This window comes from Hippopotamus amphibius, chromosome 11, assembly GCF_030028045.1.
Source record: "Hippopotamus amphibius kiboko isolate mHipAmp2 chromosome 11, mHipAmp2.hap2, whole genome shotgun sequence".
Taxonomy (NCBI): Eukaryota; Metazoa; Chordata; class Mammalia; order Artiodactyla; family Hippopotamidae; genus Hippopotamus; species Hippopotamus amphibius.
In genome coordinates, this window is record NC_080196.1 from 63,084,751 (window position 1) to 63,105,535 (window position 20,785).

At 47.2% G+C, this 20,785-nt stretch overlaps 1 protein-coding gene across 3 annotated transcripts in view; it reads right to left on the reverse strand.

The window, feature by feature from the left end:
* Positions 1-20,785, reverse strand: part of MOCOS (molybdenum cofactor sulfurase) — a 51,947-nt gene that overhangs the window by 22,834 nt on the left and 8,328 nt on the right. For all 3 annotated transcript variants that reach the window (XM_057700681.1, XM_057700682.1, XM_057700683.1), the window contains 7 exons: positions 20,684-20,750; positions 19,153-19,797; positions 15,191-15,267; positions 12,951-13,150; positions 6,985-7,101; positions 4,476-4,937; positions 743-905 (listed from right to left, as the gene is read on the reverse strand). In XM_057700681.1, coding sequence (XP_057556664.1) covers positions 743-905; positions 4,476-4,937; positions 6,985-7,101; positions 12,951-13,150; positions 15,191-15,267; positions 19,153-19,797; positions 20,684-20,750 — 1,731 coding nt within the window. The remainder of the gene's footprint in view (positions 1-742; positions 906-4,475; positions 4,938-6,984; positions 7,102-12,950; positions 13,151-15,190; positions 15,268-19,152; positions 19,798-20,683; positions 20,751-20,785) is intronic.

The following is a 20,785-nucleotide window of genomic DNA, read 5'->3' on the forward strand; positions in this document are numbered from 1 at the left end:
AGAAGGAGGAGAATGAAGAGGAAGTGGAGAAAGGAGAAAGGAGGGGAGTAGTAGGAGGGGAGAAAAGTGGGGAGGAGGAGAGAGAGGAGTAGGAGAAATTGAAGCAAATGTAGCCGAATGTTAAGGTTTGTTAAAACTGGATGCTCTAAGTGCGTATTATGTTATTCTCTACACTTGTGTTGTCCAATACTCGCAGCCACATTTGATCATTTAACTTATTTAGAATTAAATAAAGTCTAAAATGTAGTGGCAGTGTCCTGCTCGTCACCTTTCATGTACTCAGTAGCCACGTCTGACTGGTGGCTACCAAACTGGACAATGTAGCTGTTGGACATTTCCATCATCACATAGGCGTCCCGGACAGAGCTGGTCTACGCGATTATATGTGTTAGACAGTTCATAATAAAAATCCATAAGGCAGAATTAAAGCTTACAGGACATATGATGAGTGAAAGAATTAAAAGGAAGTCAAGTAAAAAGACAACACATAATTTCAATAGCTATACCTCTTTACTTTCTGATTGGCCTGTCAGATCTTTATCTCTTCCCAGAAATCTGCCCCCACCCCAAAGTCCCCAAAACACAAGAGGAACCAACTTTCTGTTGTCTCTTCTAGACATCACTTCACTTCCTTTTGGACTATTTTAATATTTGGTAGAGGAAAAACCAAGATTTTACTTTCCTACGAGAATAAAAGCTACTCTTGACAGCTGCTTGGTAAAAATGAACCCAGTTTTCAGACCTTGGGCCTTGATGACCATGATGCGTTGCTGCAGGTCTATGAAGGGCTGGACCAGGCAGAGCCGCGGCTCCTGCTTCTGACTCATGCAAATGCCGTTGTGATTCACAACCATCCAGCTCCGGTCGTACAGCAGCCCTTGATTTCCCACCGGCCACCTGGTCACCTAAACACAAAGGTCAGTGTACTTTAAGCCTGGGCTCCTCAAAAATGATCTTGAATTTTTTGCACAGGGCTGCACAAATGCATGGGGGGCTTCAGGAATTTAGCATAGACTCTTGAAGGAAGAACGGGAGGAAGAGAAGGAAATAAAACAAAGAAGACAATGCAAAGGGGACTGTGGGATCAAGATACCTTCCATTCACCCTCCAGTTTCCATCCTCCTCCACCGCAAGCTGCTTTTTAAGTAGGTAATGTGTGTGCACAGAGGGTGTACGTGGGTCTCGGCCCCACCCTGTGTCCCGCTCCCCTCCCCACAGGCCTCCACTGCTCCTGCCTTCTGTGTCCTTCCACAGTGGTGGATGCCTGAACAGGCATATCCTGGTACTACAGACATTTCTTGCACAAATTGTGGCTACACTAGAATGGTCACTAGCTGACCCACTTTAAGTGTGTAAGTTTTCCTCCATTTTTCATATTTCTACAGAATTAAAATACAAATTATGCCCAGGGCCCAGATCTTGCATTTAATACCATTCTCCAATAAAAAGAACCAGGACTTCTTGGGGAAACGGTTTATTCTAGGGCTGGGTCAGGAAATATACAAGATGAGTCAGGAGTACCTTGTAGTGCTAGAAAAGTAAGGAAGTGCTCAAAAAACAAAATGATGGAGGTATGTCAAAGGGATGTAGGAGTCAATCGAAACCATGCCTGATGGGAAAAACTGGAAAAATTGGAACAATAATAATAATGTAATATTGGAGTATAACCCAAAGTATAAAATACATACCCATGAGTCCATACTGATTTAAAGAAATGGTTAAATAAATAGATGGGAAAGTCAAATCTCTCATATAGAAAAATACCAAATAATTGATGTAGATGTTCCCCCCTCAAGATGATAGAGCATATCTCCCTACCACTTAAGTGTGGGCTACACTTAGTGACTTGCTTCTAAAGAGTACAGTATGGGAATGGGTGGAGAGGAAACTTTACAGTGAAAAGTTTACAGTGACTAAGGGACCCAGGTTAACAACAGTAGTGATAAGCTGTGTTGACAGTACGTACCCTGATATGATATGATCAGAACAGCACTTTATCTCTGTGGTCCTCCTCCCAAAAAACCCAAAATCCCAGTCTAATCCTCAGAAAGACATCAGACAAATCCAAACTGATGGATATTCTAAAAAATACTTAACCAGTATTCCTCAAATCTATCAAGGAAAACAAGGAAAGTCTAAGAAACTGGTACTGCCCAAGGAAGCCTAAGGAGACACAAGAGCTAAAGGTAATCTGGTGTCCTGGATGGGACCCAGCACAGAAAAAGAACATTAGGGGGAAACTAATGAGATTTAAGGAACGTGGGACCAGGTCTTTGCAGGCATTTTGTCCACACCAGCTGCTTACAGCACAGCATGTGCAGAAGTCCCATCCAGGAGGGCTCTTCCAGAGCCAGCTGTCTATTAAAGAAGGGTGGAGGCCAACAGTGCTTTTGAAATAGTATCATGATTAAGAGAACAACATTCTCACAATAAGCGTGAATCAATTCCATCCCGTTGTTTTCCTGAGATCCAAATCTCAAAGGAATCTGAAAACTTCAATTGAGGAAATGAAGAAAGGAATTTGGGGTGGGTCCTGCTGGGAGGGACCTGAGGGAAGACGAGGCATCAGGGAAAGTGAAGGAGAGGAGCTGCGGGCCCCAGAGGGAGCGTGCAGAACTCGAGGAGAAAGAATGTCAAGGTAAACTGCACCTCAAGCAAGGCGAGCCCTGTATCCAAGAAGCAAAAATGTGGTGCAGTGGGGCTGGGGTGGGGAGGGCACTTTGAGGACTGACAAACCTGGGCTTAAATCTCACCTCAGCCATTTATTTATTAGCTTTGGACAACTAACCTTCCTGAGCCTTGCCTTTGCATGTGTAAAATGGACATTATTATTGTTTCTCATAGGATTGAGTGAAAACTGAAACATATAAAATGTAAAGCAACTGAAATATATCAGATGATCCACAGATGTTAATCCCTTTACTTCTGTCCTTCACTTGTTTTGTGTATCAGATAACCTCTCCCATAGACTATGGCTGCTCCTGCTAGTACAGCACTCAAGTTCAGCAATATTAGAGTCTATATAATTGTAGCTAAGCCCAGAAACCACCATTAAACCATTGTTTCTATTGGAAAACATGCTTTGAATTACAGATAACTTTTTAGAAGACCATCTACTATTGGGAGGCATTTCATCACGGATCGCTAATTTCTACACGCCTGTTTTAACAAGCAGAAGCACTAACTGCCCTTTTGTTCCAGACTATCTTTTCAAAGGTGTTTGTATAGTGAACAGTTCTACAACCCTCTGGAGCAGAGGGCAAGATTGCTCACAAACCAATATTATAAAGATAATGGCTCCTCCCTGATTGAAGATTACATAGGTTGGCTGGCATCCTATTATGAAAGAGTCAGGTTTCCTGAGTTAGAGGTTCCTGAATCTGAGCACAGCATCCACCTGGGCCCCTTTGGACCCCTTCTTGGGACTTGCAGGGCAAAAAGAAGTAACATACCATGAAGCTCACGTTGCATGCTAGGATGTGAGTAAGTCCTTTATCTCTGCCCCAGGAATCTCATGTCTTTTGTCAGCATCCATGAAACGGCAGCAGGCTGGCTTGTGAGCTTGCAAGGAAGGCAAAGTCTCAGACCCTTCGCAGCCCCTCACACCCCTTTGTTGGAACATGTCTGCATTTTCTATCCTTTGATTTGTCACCTAAACATTTAATTTACTGGCTTCCTCCTTCCTTCTTCCTCTTTGTCTGGGCCAAGCTTTCAGCCAGTGTGTCTGTGTTGGCATGTGAGCGGTGAGCTTTCAGCTGGTGCAGCTGGGCTTTGGATTACGGAAGGAGTTGGGCAAGTAAGTATTCATTGAGGACAGTGGGAGCCAGGTTTCTCACAGGATTTACAAGTGCGGAAAGGGGGACTGGCTAAATAAACCCTATGGTGTTGGATTGGTACTGGAGGTATTATGGGAAATCATGGCTATGGATAGAAGACCAAGATGAATGGTGCATGGGCTTCAGTAGCTGCGGCACATGGGCTCATTAGTTGTGGCTCGTGGGCTCTAGAGCGCAGGCTCAGTCATTGTGGTGCACGGGCTTAGTTGCTCCGCAGCATGTGGGATCTTCCCGGCCCAGAGATTGAACCCGTGTGCCCTGCATTGGCAGGCGGATTCTTAACCGCTGTGCTACCAGGGAAGCCCTTATATTATTGTTTTGAGGATCAAATAAGACAAAGCATGTACGATGCTTCAGCAGGGAGCCAGCACACATGCATTCAGCGAAAGTTACATCCATAACTATCAACAGTAACTAGTGGTCACACCCAGAAACAGGGTCCTCTCAGGGGTCTCCGTAGGCAGAGCCATGGTCAAAAGTCGGCCCAAACCAAGAAAGGCAGAATGAGAGTGGCTACTATGATTTTGATTTTCTACATGCTTTCCTTCACTTCCTGAACTTTGTTCTTTGCTTTATCAAAAAACATTATAAAGACAACAAAAAAGAAGCAACCTCTTTAGCTGCCACTAAACCCCTTACCTCAAAGGCGGCACAGGATTTGATCGGGTAGAGGTAAAGGTTGGTGACGACATGCGACCCAAGGCCCCCGTCCGGGATGCCTGGAGCGTCCTCTGAAGGGGTCCGCTGGGTTCCCGTGATCTCCAGCAGAGGTGGGCACAAACCCACAGCATCCACAGTGGTGGGTGAGTTGTTCCAAACCCTGTAGTCCAGGGAAGCATCTTGCTGAGGTGAGGGGCTATGTCTGGTCCTGGTGGCAGGCTCGGTGTTCTGAGGCTCGCTCTCTGCTGGCGGGGCTCCAGCCTCCCTAGGGGTGGCCAGAGGGAGAGGCTGGCCATGAGACGGGCGCAGTCGGGTTGCTATGATGAACCTGAGAAAGGCCTGGGCATCCTCATGTGTAGACATGTATCCAAATGAAATCCTCACAGATCCCGTCGGCTGCCCATCTATGAGGTCCACATCATCTCCGCAGACATGACCAGCCTCGGATAAAAGGCATTAAGTCAGCCAGAGTGACTCATTGCTTGTGGATAAAGTGCAAACCATTTTGTAAAACAATCTTTGTTAATTTTATAAGATAAAATTAATCCAGAAAAAAAAGGACTGCAACACTACTATGAGCTATGTGCCTGAGTCTTAGTTCCACAAGCACAGGGAATTAGTCTCTGGATGTCACTTTGCTCAACTGTAAATTGGGGTCAATACCAATCTCAAGGGGACATTAAAAAGTTTAAAAGACACAATACTGTAAATCAACTGTACTTCAATATAAATAAATACATAAATACATACATACATACATACATACATACATAAATAAATAAATAAATTTTTTTAAAGTTTAAAAGAAATCATTCATGGAAAGCATTTACCAGAGTAACGCACACAGTGCTGACCCGCAGAGGTGTCAAAAGACAGACAAAAGTTTCAGAAGCACAGATGGATCAGCTCCTTGGTCTACCTAGGGCATCAGTGAGAGGAGCACCTGCTGACCATACCTTTTAGCCTCTCTCAGAACCAAAGGGAGGGGACTTCCTAGATGACGCAGTGGTTAAGAATCCACCTGTCAATGCAGGGGGCATGGGTTCGATCCCTGCTCCAGGAAGATCCCACCTGCCGTGGAGCAACTAAGCCTGTGTGCCACAATTACTGAGCCTGTGCTCTAGAACCCATGAGCCACAACTATTGAGCCCATGTGCCACAACTACTGAAGCCCTAGCGCCTAGAGTCTGTGCTCCGCAACAAGAAGCCACGGCAATGAGAAGCCACCGCAATGAGAAGGCCATGCACCACAATGAAGACTAGCCCCTGCTCACCGCAACTAGAGAAAGCCCATGTGCAGCAACAAAGACCCAACACAGCCAATAAATAAATAAATATATATTTTTTTTAAATGTAAAATGTGAATTCCAAAAAAAAAAAAAAAAGAACCAAAGGGAGGCCTGTATCCCTGACAACTACCCTTTGACAAAAGGGCAAGACAGAGATGCTGTCCCTGTGAATGACCGGCCCAAGGCCACGATGAAAGCCAAAGGCAGCGTGAATGCCTGGCCGGGAGGTGGGGAAAGAACGGCGAGAGGTCCCCAAGGCTCTCCAAGGCTGGCTGCCCAGTGTTGGTCGCGACTCCAGCTGCCTACCCCACCAAGAGCTGAACCCAAGTCAGTCACCCAAAGAGACGGGGCCACGGCATTCCACAGGATCAACATCATATCTGGAGCTGCATTCATTTGTGTTCTGAGACTCCCCCTCTCTCTCTTTTTATTTATTTTATTTTTTTTAACTGCACCATGCGGCATGCGGGATCTTAAGTCTCCAACCAGGGATCAAACCCACGCCCCCTGCAGTGGAAGCGCAGAGTCTTAACCACTGGACTGCCAGGGAAGTACCCCCTTCTCTCTCTTTAAATAAAACACTTTTCACAGTTGGTTGGGATTTAATATATTCAATATTTAGGGGCAACTAAAAGAAACAACTTAGAAACTATTCTGATATAAATAAGGGCTCTCTGCCACTCAAACTATTCTTATGAAATGGTTCAAAACAGGCTGTACCTTGAAGGGACAAACCTCAGCTCAGGAAGCAGCAGGAAGGGAGGGGACCTGAGAAATGCAGACTGCCCCCTGGAAGAGCTCCTCTCCTCACCCAGCCCAGACACGAGCGACCTCTAGCTTGGAGATTTCACTCTGGCAGGACTGAACTAGCTGAGGGTCCCCTGCATGTATGAGACACTTTCCCATTCACTTGTCTGCTGTTAAAAGCCCTCTTCTGGGAAGAAAAAAAAAAAAAAGCCCTCTTCTGCCTTTAAATTTTTGCCCTCAAACTAAAAAATGACTGCCATGGAGATACTATCTTGAAGTGTCTTCTATTTTTGTTGACCCCTTTTTCTTTACACATTCACAGGGTGGGTTCAGATATATGAACCCACAGATCCAGCCCTGACCCCAGACACACAATTAGCCTCCGGTGAAGTTGGAGGCATCGCCATTAGGTCTTGCTGGCCGGCGTTTGGGCCACAGGGTCCAGTACCAACCTGAAGATGCTTCTTGACCATTTCGTCGCTTATTCCCAGGTGCCTCTGGCAGGCCCCAGTGTTACAGAAGCAGCCAGTTCGCACATGGATGTTGTGAAGACTGGCCATTTTATCCACCTGCAGGTTTAATATATGACACGAAACCAGTGTTAGGAATGTCTAGTTTTACTCTGATTGCCTGGGAAAGAATTTCACATTGATATTTGCACCTCTCTTTCCTATCAATAAAACAAAAATATAAGCTTGGAATTTTGCTCTAAAGCGCCATGATCTATTATGGGTTTACCAAACACATTTTATAAAATGTTACTGATAAGTAAAAGTTCATCCAGTTTGGTAATAGGTTATATGCCTGAGAAAAGTGAAAAATACCAAATTCACACCAAATTCCAAGTTAAGAGCTCACATGTAAAACAAACAATCTGATTTTTTTTAATGAGCAGAAAATCCGTATGGACATTTTTCCAAAGAAGACATACCAATGGCCAACAGGTAGATGAAAAGGTGCTCAACATCACTAATTATTCAGTAAATGCAAGTCAAAACCACAATGAGATGTCAGCTCTCAAATATCTGATATCCAGCATCTAATATCACACCTGTCAAAATGGCTATTATCAGAAAGACAACAAACAACAAGAGTCGGAGAGGGTGTGGGGAAAAGGAAACATTTATGCACTGTCAGTGGGAATGTAAACTGGTGCAGCAACTATGGAAAACAGTATGGAGGCTCCTCAAAAAATTTAAAATAGACCTATGATCCAGCAATTCCAATTCTGGGTATCTATCTGAAGGAAATGAAATCACTGTTTTGAAAAGAGATCTGTACCCCCACGTTCACTGCAGTATTTGCAATAGCCAAGACATGGAAACAACCTATGTATCCATCAAAAGATGAATGGATAAAGAAAATGTAACGTATATAAATACACAATGAAATATTATTCAGCTATAAATAGGAAATCCTGCCATTTGTGACAATATGGATGGACCTTGGGGGCATTATACTCAGTTGTAATGAAATATGCTAAGTCATATGTGAAGAAATAAGTCAAAGACAAATACTGTATGATCTCACTTATATGTGGAATCAAATCAAAACTTATAGATACTGAGAACAGATCGGTGGTTGCCAGAGGCAGGGGATGGGAGGTGGGGTGACGGTGGTCAAGAGATACAACTTCTAGTTATAAGTCCTGGGGATGTAAGGTATAGCGTGGTAACTATAGTTAGCAATACTGTATTGTATATTTGAAAGTTGCTAAGAGAGTAAATCTTAAAAGTTGTCGTCACAAGAAAAACTTTGTAACTGTGTGTGGTGATGGATGTTAACTAAATACATCATTTTGCAATACATGCACATATCAAATCCTTGCACTGTATACCCAAAACTAATACAAGGTTATACATCAACTGCATCTCGATTGTTAAAAAAATTTTAACAAATTAATTTTTGAAAAAAAGGCCCCACAAGTTTCAAGTGAGATTCACAAGAATAAAATCTGAGTGCGGCTAGGACGGGACGTGGGGCAGCTCCTTGGCGTTCTCCACCACAGGGTGGAGCCCAGAGCAGGCCTTAGCAGAGCTACCACCCAGAGCAGCCCTGCCTGGGCTCCCAGCCCAGACTACAAACATCACTGTATTGACACTGTGTGTTATCAACTTGCTTTTCATAATATTTCAGACTTTGCCATTCAATCCAGAAGTTCCAAGGCTCTTTCCTGTCCCCTGGAAGCTGGACAGGTGATTTGCAGTCACAAGGCTCAAAGGTGAGCTGGCATGAGGGATGTTTATCCCAGCTTCTCTGTTTGTGGGTCCAGGACTCCATTCCCCTAAGGGCCTGGGGGCCCAGTGACAGTCCTCAGCCCTGGTGACTCAGGCTAAATTCGGGAGAGTCCTCTAATTGCATTCAAGGAAACAAACACATCTTGCCCAGCTGAGGAAGCCTCTGAAATTTTTCTCCCTGGGAAGTACACGGTGGGGACCAGAAGCATGAGGAGCTGGAACCCTCTGCAGACACAGGTCACCACACCGTCAGCCTGGCCTCCCTGCTGGGCAGGCACAGAGGCGGTACTTCCCACACACGCTTGTGGAGACCACTCTGATTTCACTTTAGCCGTCTCCCCTGGACTGTCAGAGTGAGAAGAAGCCATCTCTGCTGATGAAATCCAGGAGTTCTCTGCTCTCCAAGGTGAGACCTGGCAGCACCACTGGGTCTGGCCAACACCACCTCCAGGGTCAGGTGTCCCTCCATTCAAGGGGCAGCCCCTAGCAAAGCCCCTGACCCCCGGCCCAAACTCCCGCCAAGCTGAATTAGAAGTCTCCCACATCCATCCTTCTCCTCCATCCACCCCATGTTCCCTATTCCAGCTACCACGGCCACGAAACAAGCCGCCCAAACTTGGTGGCATAAAACAATACCCATCTTATTGTGCTCACAGCTACAGGGGCTCAGTAATTCAGAAAGGGCCCCGAGGAGATGGCTTGTCTTGGCTGGGAAGACTAGAAGGCTGGGAGCCACCTGACGCCTGGGGTAGGAATCACCTGGAGACTCAGTTTCTCATGTATGTGCCTGGCCTCCAAGCCAGGAGGGCTCAACGCAGGAGGCTCACCAGCACGCCTGCTTTTGGGTCCTCACAGCCTAGCCGCTCAGGCTGAAACTCCTTACACAGTAACTCGAGGCTCCAAACGTGAATGCCCAGAGAGCAGTGCTGCCGCTGCATGGCCTCTCTGACCTAGCCTCCAAAGCAGTGTCACCTTCTGCGGCATCCTGGTGGTTATGAGTGAGTCACAGACCCACCAAGATTCAAGAGGAAGAGACAGGGACCCCACCTAGAAGGGCATGTGGGTGGAAGAGGCTGTTTGCGCCACATTTACCCTTCATCCTAATTTCTCACCACAACTTCATCTCCTCTCACCCTGAGACCTTCGGAATCCCACCCAGGCTCGGGCGGTGCCCAGCCAGGTGAAGGAGCTGGCTGCTGCGGCAGGATGAGCGCTGCATCCTGGGAGGATGCACTGGCCTGAACCCAGTGCAATGCAGCACTTGCTTCACACCAGCTCGGCGCTAAGAGGCTGTGTACTGTAACTCGTTTAACCCTCATGACAACCCATCTGCAGGGAACACTGTTGCCCCCATTTCACTGAGACTTGGGGAGCTGACATTAACTCGCCCAAGCTCACAGAGCCAGCAAGAGGCATCCAAATCTGACCCTCTTAACCACTGCGTAGACTGACTTCCAACAGAGGGGAGAATGAAATTCGGAGGACTGGATACCAAAAACAGGAACCCAAAAGCTTCTCATAGGAGGCTCAATTCTTTTACACATCCCTTGAAAAAGAGACAGCCAGAGCCAGCCCTGACGCCATCTGATCTTCCCAAAGGCCCCCCAAATCCCTGTAGGATTCCCACATGTGAAGCAGCCCAGGAAAACCTAGGATGCCCCTGAGCCAGCACAGCTAGCCATGCCTCAGCCACAGCCTCCACTCACAGGATGAGCTTCCATTACAAACGCACAGAGGGAGAAACTCATCCTGTATGATGCCTTGGGGAATGAGGGTCCTGGTCAAGTCAGCCAGGCACCCAGATAGGTCTCTCCCTGGGGGGAAGGGGGGTCTTCCTCTTTGAGGCTTCTCTGGGCAAATGGGGGGGCACGTCTTCCACTGTCACTTGAACCAAACAGAACCTGTGGGCCCACCCCACCCCGCCAAGTACAAAGGCCCCTCTACGTCCCCTGCCTCTTGTCTGTAGAAAAGCTGAAGTCTCTCAGGCCTCCCAGAGTCCCAAAAGAACAGGCTCGAGCCGTTAATGACTAGGACAGTAGAGTCACAGACTCAGTGTCTGATGAAAGAATGGGATTAACACTATTGCTTATAATAATCTATATCTTTGTGGGCATTAGAATACCTAGCTTGCTCTGCCCATATATGGAAGTGGGCAACTAAAATTGTCAGCAAAGAGATTCTACAGACCCGTGTCGACATCTTTCACTCTAAGACCCCGACACCCGCTCTCAGCATGAAGCTTTTAGAGAAGATGGACCTTCACCCCTATTCCCATAGAAATGATATGACGTCTGATAGCGGGGATTTGTAAGCAGCTCTCTTGCTCCTTTTCTGTTTGTTCATTTCTGTTTTCCTCAGACCTTAATTATAAAAATGAGATCACCAGGTAACATTTAACCCAACTCTGGACTTCACTGAATGTACACAATGCCTTGCTTAACCGGTTGATTCCTTTCCTGGATTAAAAGGAGTAAGAATGAGGAATTAAGTTGTTAAAGAATGACTGACTCCCTACCCCAGCTTCCCCATTAGCAAATTTGCAGACGGACAACAGGGGCAAGAGGACATCCAATTGCAGGAGGACCATGCGGGTAACACAGTATTCAGGGGAAGATCAGAAGTCAGTGTGTCCGCACGCAATAGAAAAATGAGGAAGAATCTGATCTCTTACCTAATGATTAACTGAGTCTGTTTTCCCTTTTGCCCTTTAAAAATTGTCATGGCCGAGCAGAATCTTCAGAGTTGGTTTCCCGACATGAGTCCACTTTCTCTCCAGGTTGCCGGCTTTTCTGAATAAAGCACCTTTCCTTTCTACTGACATTTGCCCTTCAATTATTGGCTTTGAGTGGTGAGAAGCCCAACCTGAGTTCAGTAACATGCCTGCCACAGTGCACTGCGTGGTCACCTGCCTGCCCTCCTCCACACCCCTCAAAGAATATAAACGTATTTTAGGTTCAAGAATGAAACTTATTGAACCAATTTCCTAGAATAACATAATTGAGAAGGCAAACCTTTGGCCCCGATGCATTTTCCACCACCCCTCAAAAGCATTTGAAGTTGCCTGCTTCTGAGTGGTGTTGGGCTGCTTCTACTGCTGTGTAAGTGAGGGGCAGTTGGGTGGGGGGTGGCTGGGGTCTTCACGGTCAACTCACCCAAGAGACAACTTATGGCTGTAGAGTGTTGGCCCTTGGACACCAGTGAAAATGAACATTCCCCCAGAGAATGTTTCTCAAGTCTGTTTCTCAGGAAGTTCATGGCTATTCAGAAGTGTGGATAGGATTCCTTGAGAAATGGATTTTGTTCGAGAAATTCTGGGTTTAACAAAGGTGTATGGAGACAGTGGCTTTCAAGGGACGATAAGCATTATCTTCCAAACTTATGTGATGATCACATCGGCTCCTCACAGCAGTTCTAGCAACCCAGGCTCTGAGAAGGGCCTTGGGCTGCCCACGCCCAGTCTGTGGCATCCCAGATGCTGACCACCTACTGCCACGTCTGAGTGCTCGGTGTGACTCTAGATTTTTTAATGTACTGGTCAGTGACCAGCTTACTCAACTGTGGCAAGGATCCAAGCAGTTCCCAAACCTGCAGTGTTTTCATGGGAAAATACACACAAAGGGTATAGCTACAGAAACTATTTTATAACCAACCTACCAAATCCTTTGAACTCCCAATATGGATGAAGTATGGCAGAAATAAGGGCTTTGTGCTACTAAGGACATCATTTCTACTTGTCATTTAAAAAAAAAGAGTTATGAGTTCCAAGCAACGTGCAAACAAATGCTGGTAAGAGGCCCAGGATTTTGTGTAACTATCAAGCTGCATGTACGTGAAATGACATCAGACAGGCTGTTTTCTGTCTACACTATTCTAGGGTGTCTTCCCTTGCTGGCAAGCTATCAGCTGTCCCCTGCCGCTGCTATCAGAGACTCAGCCTCTCTCTCCCCATTTGAAGTGGACCACCTGTGGCTGAAGAACTAAATAGCCGTGCTTGTTAGAACAACAGTAAAGAGCTTCTGAGGAAGGACCAGTGACCTCTCCCACAGTGCACAGGATTTGTTATGGCTATTGCAAGGGCCCAGAAGCCTTGACTGCAAATTTCAGGGCTCAGAAAGGCTGCAGAATTCCAGACAAGGGTGATTCTGTTGTGAACAGCTCAGCAAGATGAAAAGAAAACCCACCTGGGAGTAACCAATGATGTTCCCACTGTCATCAAGCACGTTGAAGCTGATGACCGGACCCTGCACCTCTGGGCTGCTGAACTCAGAGTCGCTGTAAATCTGCACGACGGGGGCTCCATTAGGGTACTGGAGGGCGGACAGGGCAGTGTAGGTGTACTGAGCCAGGGTAAAGGTGTGCTGCCTGATGTTCTCCATTCCACCTTGAAACAGTTATGGAAACGAAAGAGGATCATGAACTTTACGTAACATTCACTATCTTAATTTGAAGAAAATGAGATCATTGTAACTGGCAAACTTGGACCTCATACTAATGATTTTAAATACTTGTGAACAGTGCATGGTACTGCCCCCAGGATAAACGTCGAGGTTATTGGTGCTGAACGACAGTTTACCACTGCTGCTTCTGTGGAGTCTTTCCATAAGGATTGTTGTCACCTTCCTTTTTTTAAAAAAAAAATAATGTTACTAATAATTTAGACCCTTTGGTAACAGCCTGCAAAAATATACAATTTTGTCTTTAAATGTATCTCTTTTTTTGCTGTTACTGTTTGTTTTTGTGAATGTTTAAATCTTTGCTGTTTGTTTGTTTGTCTTTGTTTTTGGGCCACATCACGCAGCACGCAGGATCCTAGTTTCCCGACCAGGGATGGAACCTGCACCCTCTGCAGTGGACGTGCACAGTCCCAACCACTGCACTGCCAGGGAAGGCCCCTAAATCATTTTAATATGATACAAAGCAGTTAAGGATACTTGCTACAACATGGATGAGCCCTGAGAACATTATGCTAAGTGAAATGAGCCAGACACAAAAGGACAAATATTGTATTCCTCTTACAGAAGGAAAGGCAAATGCACGGAAACAGAAAGGAGAATAGCAGGTACTGGGGGCTGGGGGAGGGGAAGTGGGGAGTTCCTGTTTTTTCAGTTTGGGATGATGAAAAAGTCCTGGAGACAGAGAGTGGCGATGGTTGCTCAGCGACGTGAATACACTTAATGCCACTGAATTGTCCATTTAAAAATGGCTAAACTGGTGCATTTTATGTTATATAGATTTCACCACGATTTTTTCTAAAAAAGAGCAATTAAGTAGGAAAAATCAGGGTTTGCCTAATGGTGGAGCTGATATTGCCAGTCTGCTTTCAGAGGTGCCCCTGGTTCTGTCAGACGCCCCTGCTTGTGGGCTGGATACCTTGTTAGTATCTTTCCTCGCGAGAGTGCTCATTTCTCAATGTCTGTCATCTCCTCTTTTTCTGGGTGATGCCCACTCACCTTCCTGCACTACTTTCAGGACGACCTTCCTATGAACCCTGTCTGCCCACAGTGTTAGCTTAGGCTGAGGACCTAAGGGTCCCGTTACAATGACGAGGGGAAGAGATCGGGGGTGGGCGGGGCGGGGGCGGGGGCGGGTTCGGGGCTGGTTAGCTGCCTGACTGCTAAGCCGTGTCACTGGTTCACCATAACCCCATCCCCATGTGGATGGTACAAGCAGTGCCACTCTGTTCTAGAAGCTCAGCCTCTGGAAGGAGCTCCCAGAGCACAGCAGGAGGGTGGAGGCCTGGATCACCAGGCAGAGGTTCTGCCAGACTTGTGCCTTGTGCCAAGCCCCATAAGATGGGAAGTGGCATCCGTCTGTATGTCACTCTATGGGGAATGCCCCCCACCTGCTCACCTACCCCAAGCACTCGTCAGGAAAGAAAACATGTGTCATTACAAAAGCCTGCAGTAGAGACAGCACTTGGGGGTTCAGGGTTAGGCTTTAGTATTGCCTGGGTTTAAACCCTAGCCCTCCCAGGCTCTAGATCTCTGGTCCTGGGGAAGGCATCTAACCTCTCTGAGCATAAGCTCCTTCGTGGGCAAAGTGGGCTTGTCATAAAGCTCCCACGTAGGGAGACCCAGTGAGGTAAGAGCTGAATAAGGTCTCAGGATCTATAAGCATTCCCAGAGCAGGGACCAAGCTCCTCCGCTTCTGTGAGGTTATTAACCTCTGGATTTGGAATGTCTCTCACTTGGTAAAATGTTCTTTTAACCAACCAAAACAAAAGGTCCAGTTTCTTGATCTTGCCTCAGAAGTCATTTTTGGAAGTTCTTTAGAATCAGCTTCACCTGCATCGGTACAGAGCTGCCGTGTGCTGGTCACATGCACAGACTCTCTCCTTATCTGAATCCCACCCAGCGCGGGGCTCCCTCAAGAACACGGGCCATGGGAAGCCGATTCCACACAGATGAAGATGTCCACTGACCTGTGAGGCGCTCTAGGGCATCGAATCCATGTTTTAGTGCTATCACATCGAGGAAGGAGATGGTGCCATCTTCAAACCTGTAACAGTGGCGAGGGGGGTGAGGTCAAGCTGTGGCCAGCGCCCCTGCGTGCATTTTGTGTATGTGACCATGGGGCTCTGACTCTAGGCTTAGCCGTAATCTATGGAGACCTTGCCTCTGCTACCTTATGCAATGCTGCTCTTCCTTCTCCTCCTCGAGACAGAGGGCTGTGAGCACCAAGACGCGCGGCTGCCTCTGGCCCTGACCTGCTAGGCAGCTTACATGGGATGGGCTGGCAGTGGTGATAAAAGGCCCTGAAAAACAGTCACCACCTTGGAAGACTTCAGACTTGACAAAACCTCAAGTGCTGTGGGCTCTTGAAATGCTGCCCTTGACCCCAAGAGAGCCCCACTGACAGGGTATCAATTCAGTATGATCAATTGTGCAGCCATGAGGTTCTTAGCAAGAGTCTATGATTCTGAAGTCTATAGGACCATGGCTATTATAAAGCTCTCAAGAAACTTCCTGATTATCTTTATGCTTGTATTTGCACTTTATAATTATTCATTTAGACAAAATCTTCATCAAATCTTTATCATCTATGTATTGCATGCCGGGCACTGTTCTAGGTGCTGAGGATACAGCAGTTAACGTGACGGGTAGGATTCCTGTCTTCACAGGGCTTCCATCCTCCTGAGGGCACAGAAACAAGGAATAACAAACAGCAAACATGCAAGGAAGCCAAATAAGCATCAAGTCAGGGGGTGACGAGTGCAATGAAGATGCCTAAGCAGGTAGGCTGGCGGCTGCTTCAGATGAGTTGGTCAGGGAGGTCCTCTCCTAGGGAGATCATTTGAGCAGAGACCTAGTGGAAGTAAGGGAGCGAGAGAAACTGCTCAGCTCTGAAACAGTTTTGGAGGGAAACAGCTTGCCAGGGAGAGGGTGCAGCAAAGGCCCTGAGCAGGTGGAGCCGGAACAGCAAGGAGGTCAGTGGGGCCAGGAGCAAGAGAACAAGGCGGAGGATGGTAGGAGAGCAAGTCAGACAACTTCACCCTGGATGAGATGAGTGGCCGGAGGGCTCTGAGCAGAGAGGAGTGACAGGATGGGGCCTACGTTTTGCTAAGATGCCTCTGGCTGCTGCACTAGAGCCAGGGAAGCCTGGGGCACAGTGAGGAGTTTCCAGCAAACACGTGGATAAAGGGTGATGACAAACAGCAGCCTTATGCAAGTTGAGGCTTCCAATGGAAATACCACGTTTTGTATTTTAACACTCTAGGGATAAGAGTTGCTCAAAATATCATCACCAGAATATTAATATCCTTATAAAACTAATGGTAATTAATGGACATATAGAATTAATAATGAATCAATTGATAATTAATTGACCATTAATACGTTAGTAACTAATGACTCTAATAAGTTAAACATGATTAGGCAATGATGGCTTCAGTTATTAATTGATCAATAATAAATAATTACTGATTGATCGATAATTAATAGACTCAGGAGAAAATGGAGGTTTTTTTGTTTCCATCAAGGGTTGCTTCTCACTGGGTTTTAAAATAGGAAAGATTAAGAACACAGTCCAGATGCATGTTCAAGAAACTTTTGAACTGGGTATTAAATTTCAAGCTCTAGTCCTAGGTTCACAATAAAAACATGAGGCTTCTCCACAATGAGGTATCACCTCACACCAGTCAGAATGGCTATCATCAAAAAAATCTAGAGACAATAAATGTTGGAGAGGGTGTGGAGAAAAGGGAACTCTCCTGAACTGTTGGTGGGAATGTAAATTGGTACAGCCACTATAGAAAACAGTTTGGAGGTTCCTTAAAAAACTAAAAATAGAACTAGCATATGACCCAACAATCCCACTCCTGGGCATATACCCTGAGAAAACCATAATCCAAAAAGACACATGTACCACAATGTTCATTGCAGCACTATTTACAATAGCCAGGACATGAGATGGGCAACATAAATGCCCATCAGCAAATGAATGGATAAGGAAGATGTGGCACATATATACAATGGAATGTTACTCAGCCATAAAAAGGAATGAAATTGAGCTATATGTAATGAGGTGGATAGACCTAGAGTCTGTCATACAGAGAGAAGTAAGCCAGAAAGAGCAAAACAAATATTGTATGCTAACTCATATATACAGAATCTAAAAAAAAAAATGGTACTGATGAACCCAGTGACAGGGCAAGAATAAGGATGCAGAGGCAGAGAATGGACTGGAGGACTTGGAGTTGGGGGAGAGGGGGTGTGAAGGGGAAGCTGGGACGAAGTGAAAGAGTAGCATAGACATATATACACCACCAACTGTAAAATAGATAGCTAGCGGGAAGTTGTATAACAAAGAGAGATCAACTCGATGATGGGTGATGCCTTAGAGGGCCAGGACAGGGAGGGTGTGAGGGAGTCATAGGAGGGAGGGGATATGGGGATATATGTATAAATACAGCTGATTCACTTTGGTGTACCTCAAAAGCTGGTACAAGAGTGTAAAGCAATTATATTCCAATAAAGAGCTTAAAAAAAAAAAAAAAAAAAACAACCATGAGGCTTCTAATGGTAAAGAAATACATTCAGCTTTCTGGGAATCTTGGTGCAGCACCTGCTATAAGGCAATTCACCCAAATTGAAGGAAAGAGGTCTGGTCCAGCCCAGCCCACCCACACCCTGCCTGTAATGAGCTGCCCCGCTCCTCTAGGTCTTCAGGTGCCCCCACTGACTAAATAAAGTTTGGGTTGTCATCTTGTTCCACCTTTAATTTATATGATATGCCTGTCATTCTCTTCTCACTTGGTTATATTACAGTCTACATTACCACACTTGGAGTCAAAAGATTTTACATTAGCATCCCTGCTTTAGAATTGCCCAACTGTGGAGAAGTCCTAACTAACGTATTAAGAGCCTCATAACGCATTGATGCTAACTCAGTCTTGGTACTGCACCTATATTAGCGCTAAAGAATTGTATCCTTTTAGAGATGTACTTTATATGAAAAACATGAGGTGCAGAGATGAAGTCACACACTCCTATTTCCACAGTGTGCAGTGGAGCCAGGATTCCCTCCCCAAAGGTCCAGCTCTGGGACCAACACTCTGGACGACAACGCTACTGCCGGGGCCACGCCCCCACCTGCAGGACCCTTGAGTCTGCACCTGGGTCTGCGGGAGGAGGGGTATGACCCACCTTCCCATCCAGGCCCTGGGGCCTTCTCAGGCACCAGCAGAGTGACCAGCTCCTGGCCCCCACCTCATGATATCTCCCACTGTTAGACCCAGCAGAACCCTGGGTCAGCTGCCATTTCCACCACCTCATATCTTCAACCATAAGGGCCCCAGCCACAGCCATCTGGCCAACTCCTGGGCACGACCCACACCACCTGCCCCTGCACCCTGAGAAAGACATACAGACCAACGAGCCCAGGCGAGGAGCTGCCAGCCCTCAGACTTCCTTGGTAACCCCCAAGGGGGCTCACGGAGGCTGCTGTTAGCTGTGCCCCCAAGTCTGGTGGCCTCTGATTTCACTGACTCCTCTTGCCGGCTAGACACCAAGCGGAGCTGATTCGAGCTGCTGAGATACAGCCATGCCGCCAGCGTGTGTGCACACTGGTTCCCGATGGTGCCATCTTCTAACATCGCTGCTTCAACAGCTGCCCCCTCACGTCAGTGCTCTGGGCCAAGGCCTGGTGCCCACCCTCCTCACTCCCTGGAAGGCCTGCGCCTCTTCTGCTCACAGCCCTTCCCTGCAGGCCCATGTCCTCCCTCAGCGGGCAGAGTTCACAGCCCACTGTGGCAGCTGCGGCCGCCTTCCGCCCCCCAGATCCGGGCCCTGCCCCTCAGCGCCTCCCTGGCACAGTGCTGCAGGGGGCACACACCAGACCCCAGCCTCGCTGACCCTGGGCGGCCACTCCCATCACCAGGTTAACCTTTCAGCCACCGACGCTCTCGGGATGTAGAAGTCTTCTCCAGCAAGGTAGGCAGCGGCCGTGCCTCCTCCAAAGTAGGTTTTCCTCAGCAGAGGAGCCGAATGGTTATTCACCAGCAGAGCGCCCAGGCCGGTGGGGAAGCCAAAGATCTTATAGAAGGAGAGGGGGATGAAGTCGGCCTGATGCAGCGACAGGTCCAGAGGCGAGGTGCCCACGTAGGCGGCTGCATCCAGCAACACGAACCACTTCCCAGGCCCACTCACGGGGCGCAGCCGCCCAGACTTGACCGCTTCTATCCAGGACAGGGGGTATCTGATTCCGGAAAAGTTACTCTGCGCTGGGTAGCAGAAGAGATGCGGAGGCTGGCGGTCAGGGCCGCCGCCGGCAGCCGCATCCTGTGTCTCCGCCGACCACATGTCCTCTGGCCTGACTGGGATGGACGTGACGTTCAGGGCTGCGGCGATCTCCCGCATGCCCACCACGGACGTGTGGCTGTCGGTGAGGTAACAGAAGCGGCTCCCGCTGCCCTCTGGGCCCGGGGACACCCACGGAAACGCCTCAGCCACCAGTTTAAGAGCAGCCGTGCTCCCGGCCGTGAAAATCACAGTGTAGTCCTTGGGGGAGGTGTGGAAGTGCGCCAGGATCCTGGAAGAAGCACAGCATCAGGTGACTCCTTGGTTTCCCTCCAGTGTTAAATGTTCAGAGGTAGTTGTATCTCAACTAAATACAGCATCTCTCTGCCTTAGTAGCTAGGGAAAAACCAGATAGGCTTTGCCACATTGTGAAGTTAGGGCAGGGGCAGAGGAAGTTGTGGGAAGAGATGCCAAACGGTGCAAATTAGCAAAATCACTCAGCCTCCCAAATCCCTACCCCCAGGTGGATAAGACAAAAATCCACAACTACCTTAAACTCAGTTGGAAACACCCCTTCTTGGTCTACTGTCTGGCTCTATCATAACAAGTTTTAAGTCATCAACTTGTTTTACGTTGCTTTTAATAGGGTAACCCTATAGCCAAAGAATATCATTTTCAAATTGGAAATAATTTGAAATTGTGTTGATTCACATATCCTTAGATATCACCTAAATTATTTGCCAAAAATGAATTAGTTATGTGCAAATATTAGTAAAAAGGGGGAAAATTGAAAAAACAAGATGTCTAAATCTGAAATAAGAAAAGAAAAAAAAAAAGCAGAGAAATCATTTTTCTTCTCCCTGAAAACAAGACTTAGGAACCTGGGTCACTCCTTGTCACTCTGGCCCCCCAGGAACTGTGGCAGCAGCCCAGAGCTGCACACAACACCTTGGACACCTCAGGGGCGCCTACCTGTGCTTCTGGGAGGCCCTGCTCTGCACCTGCTCACGCTCACCTTCCTGTCCTCTGCCCCTGATGGATATCAGCGTGCATGTGTGGCCATTTAGCTGAAGGTGATCTTCCCGAAACCAGCTCAGAGCCTTTGTGGGGTGTGGGCAGCTGCTAGGAAGTCCATCCACCCACAGGTGCCCACACACGTTGGCGCCCCTGCTGCTCACCTGTAGCGCACCTGCTCCACCGTGTCGTGGGTGAGTTTGCTGCTGATGTTCTGGCTGTGAGGATTACCTGGTGGGTTACAAAGACAAGGCCATCTGGTCAGT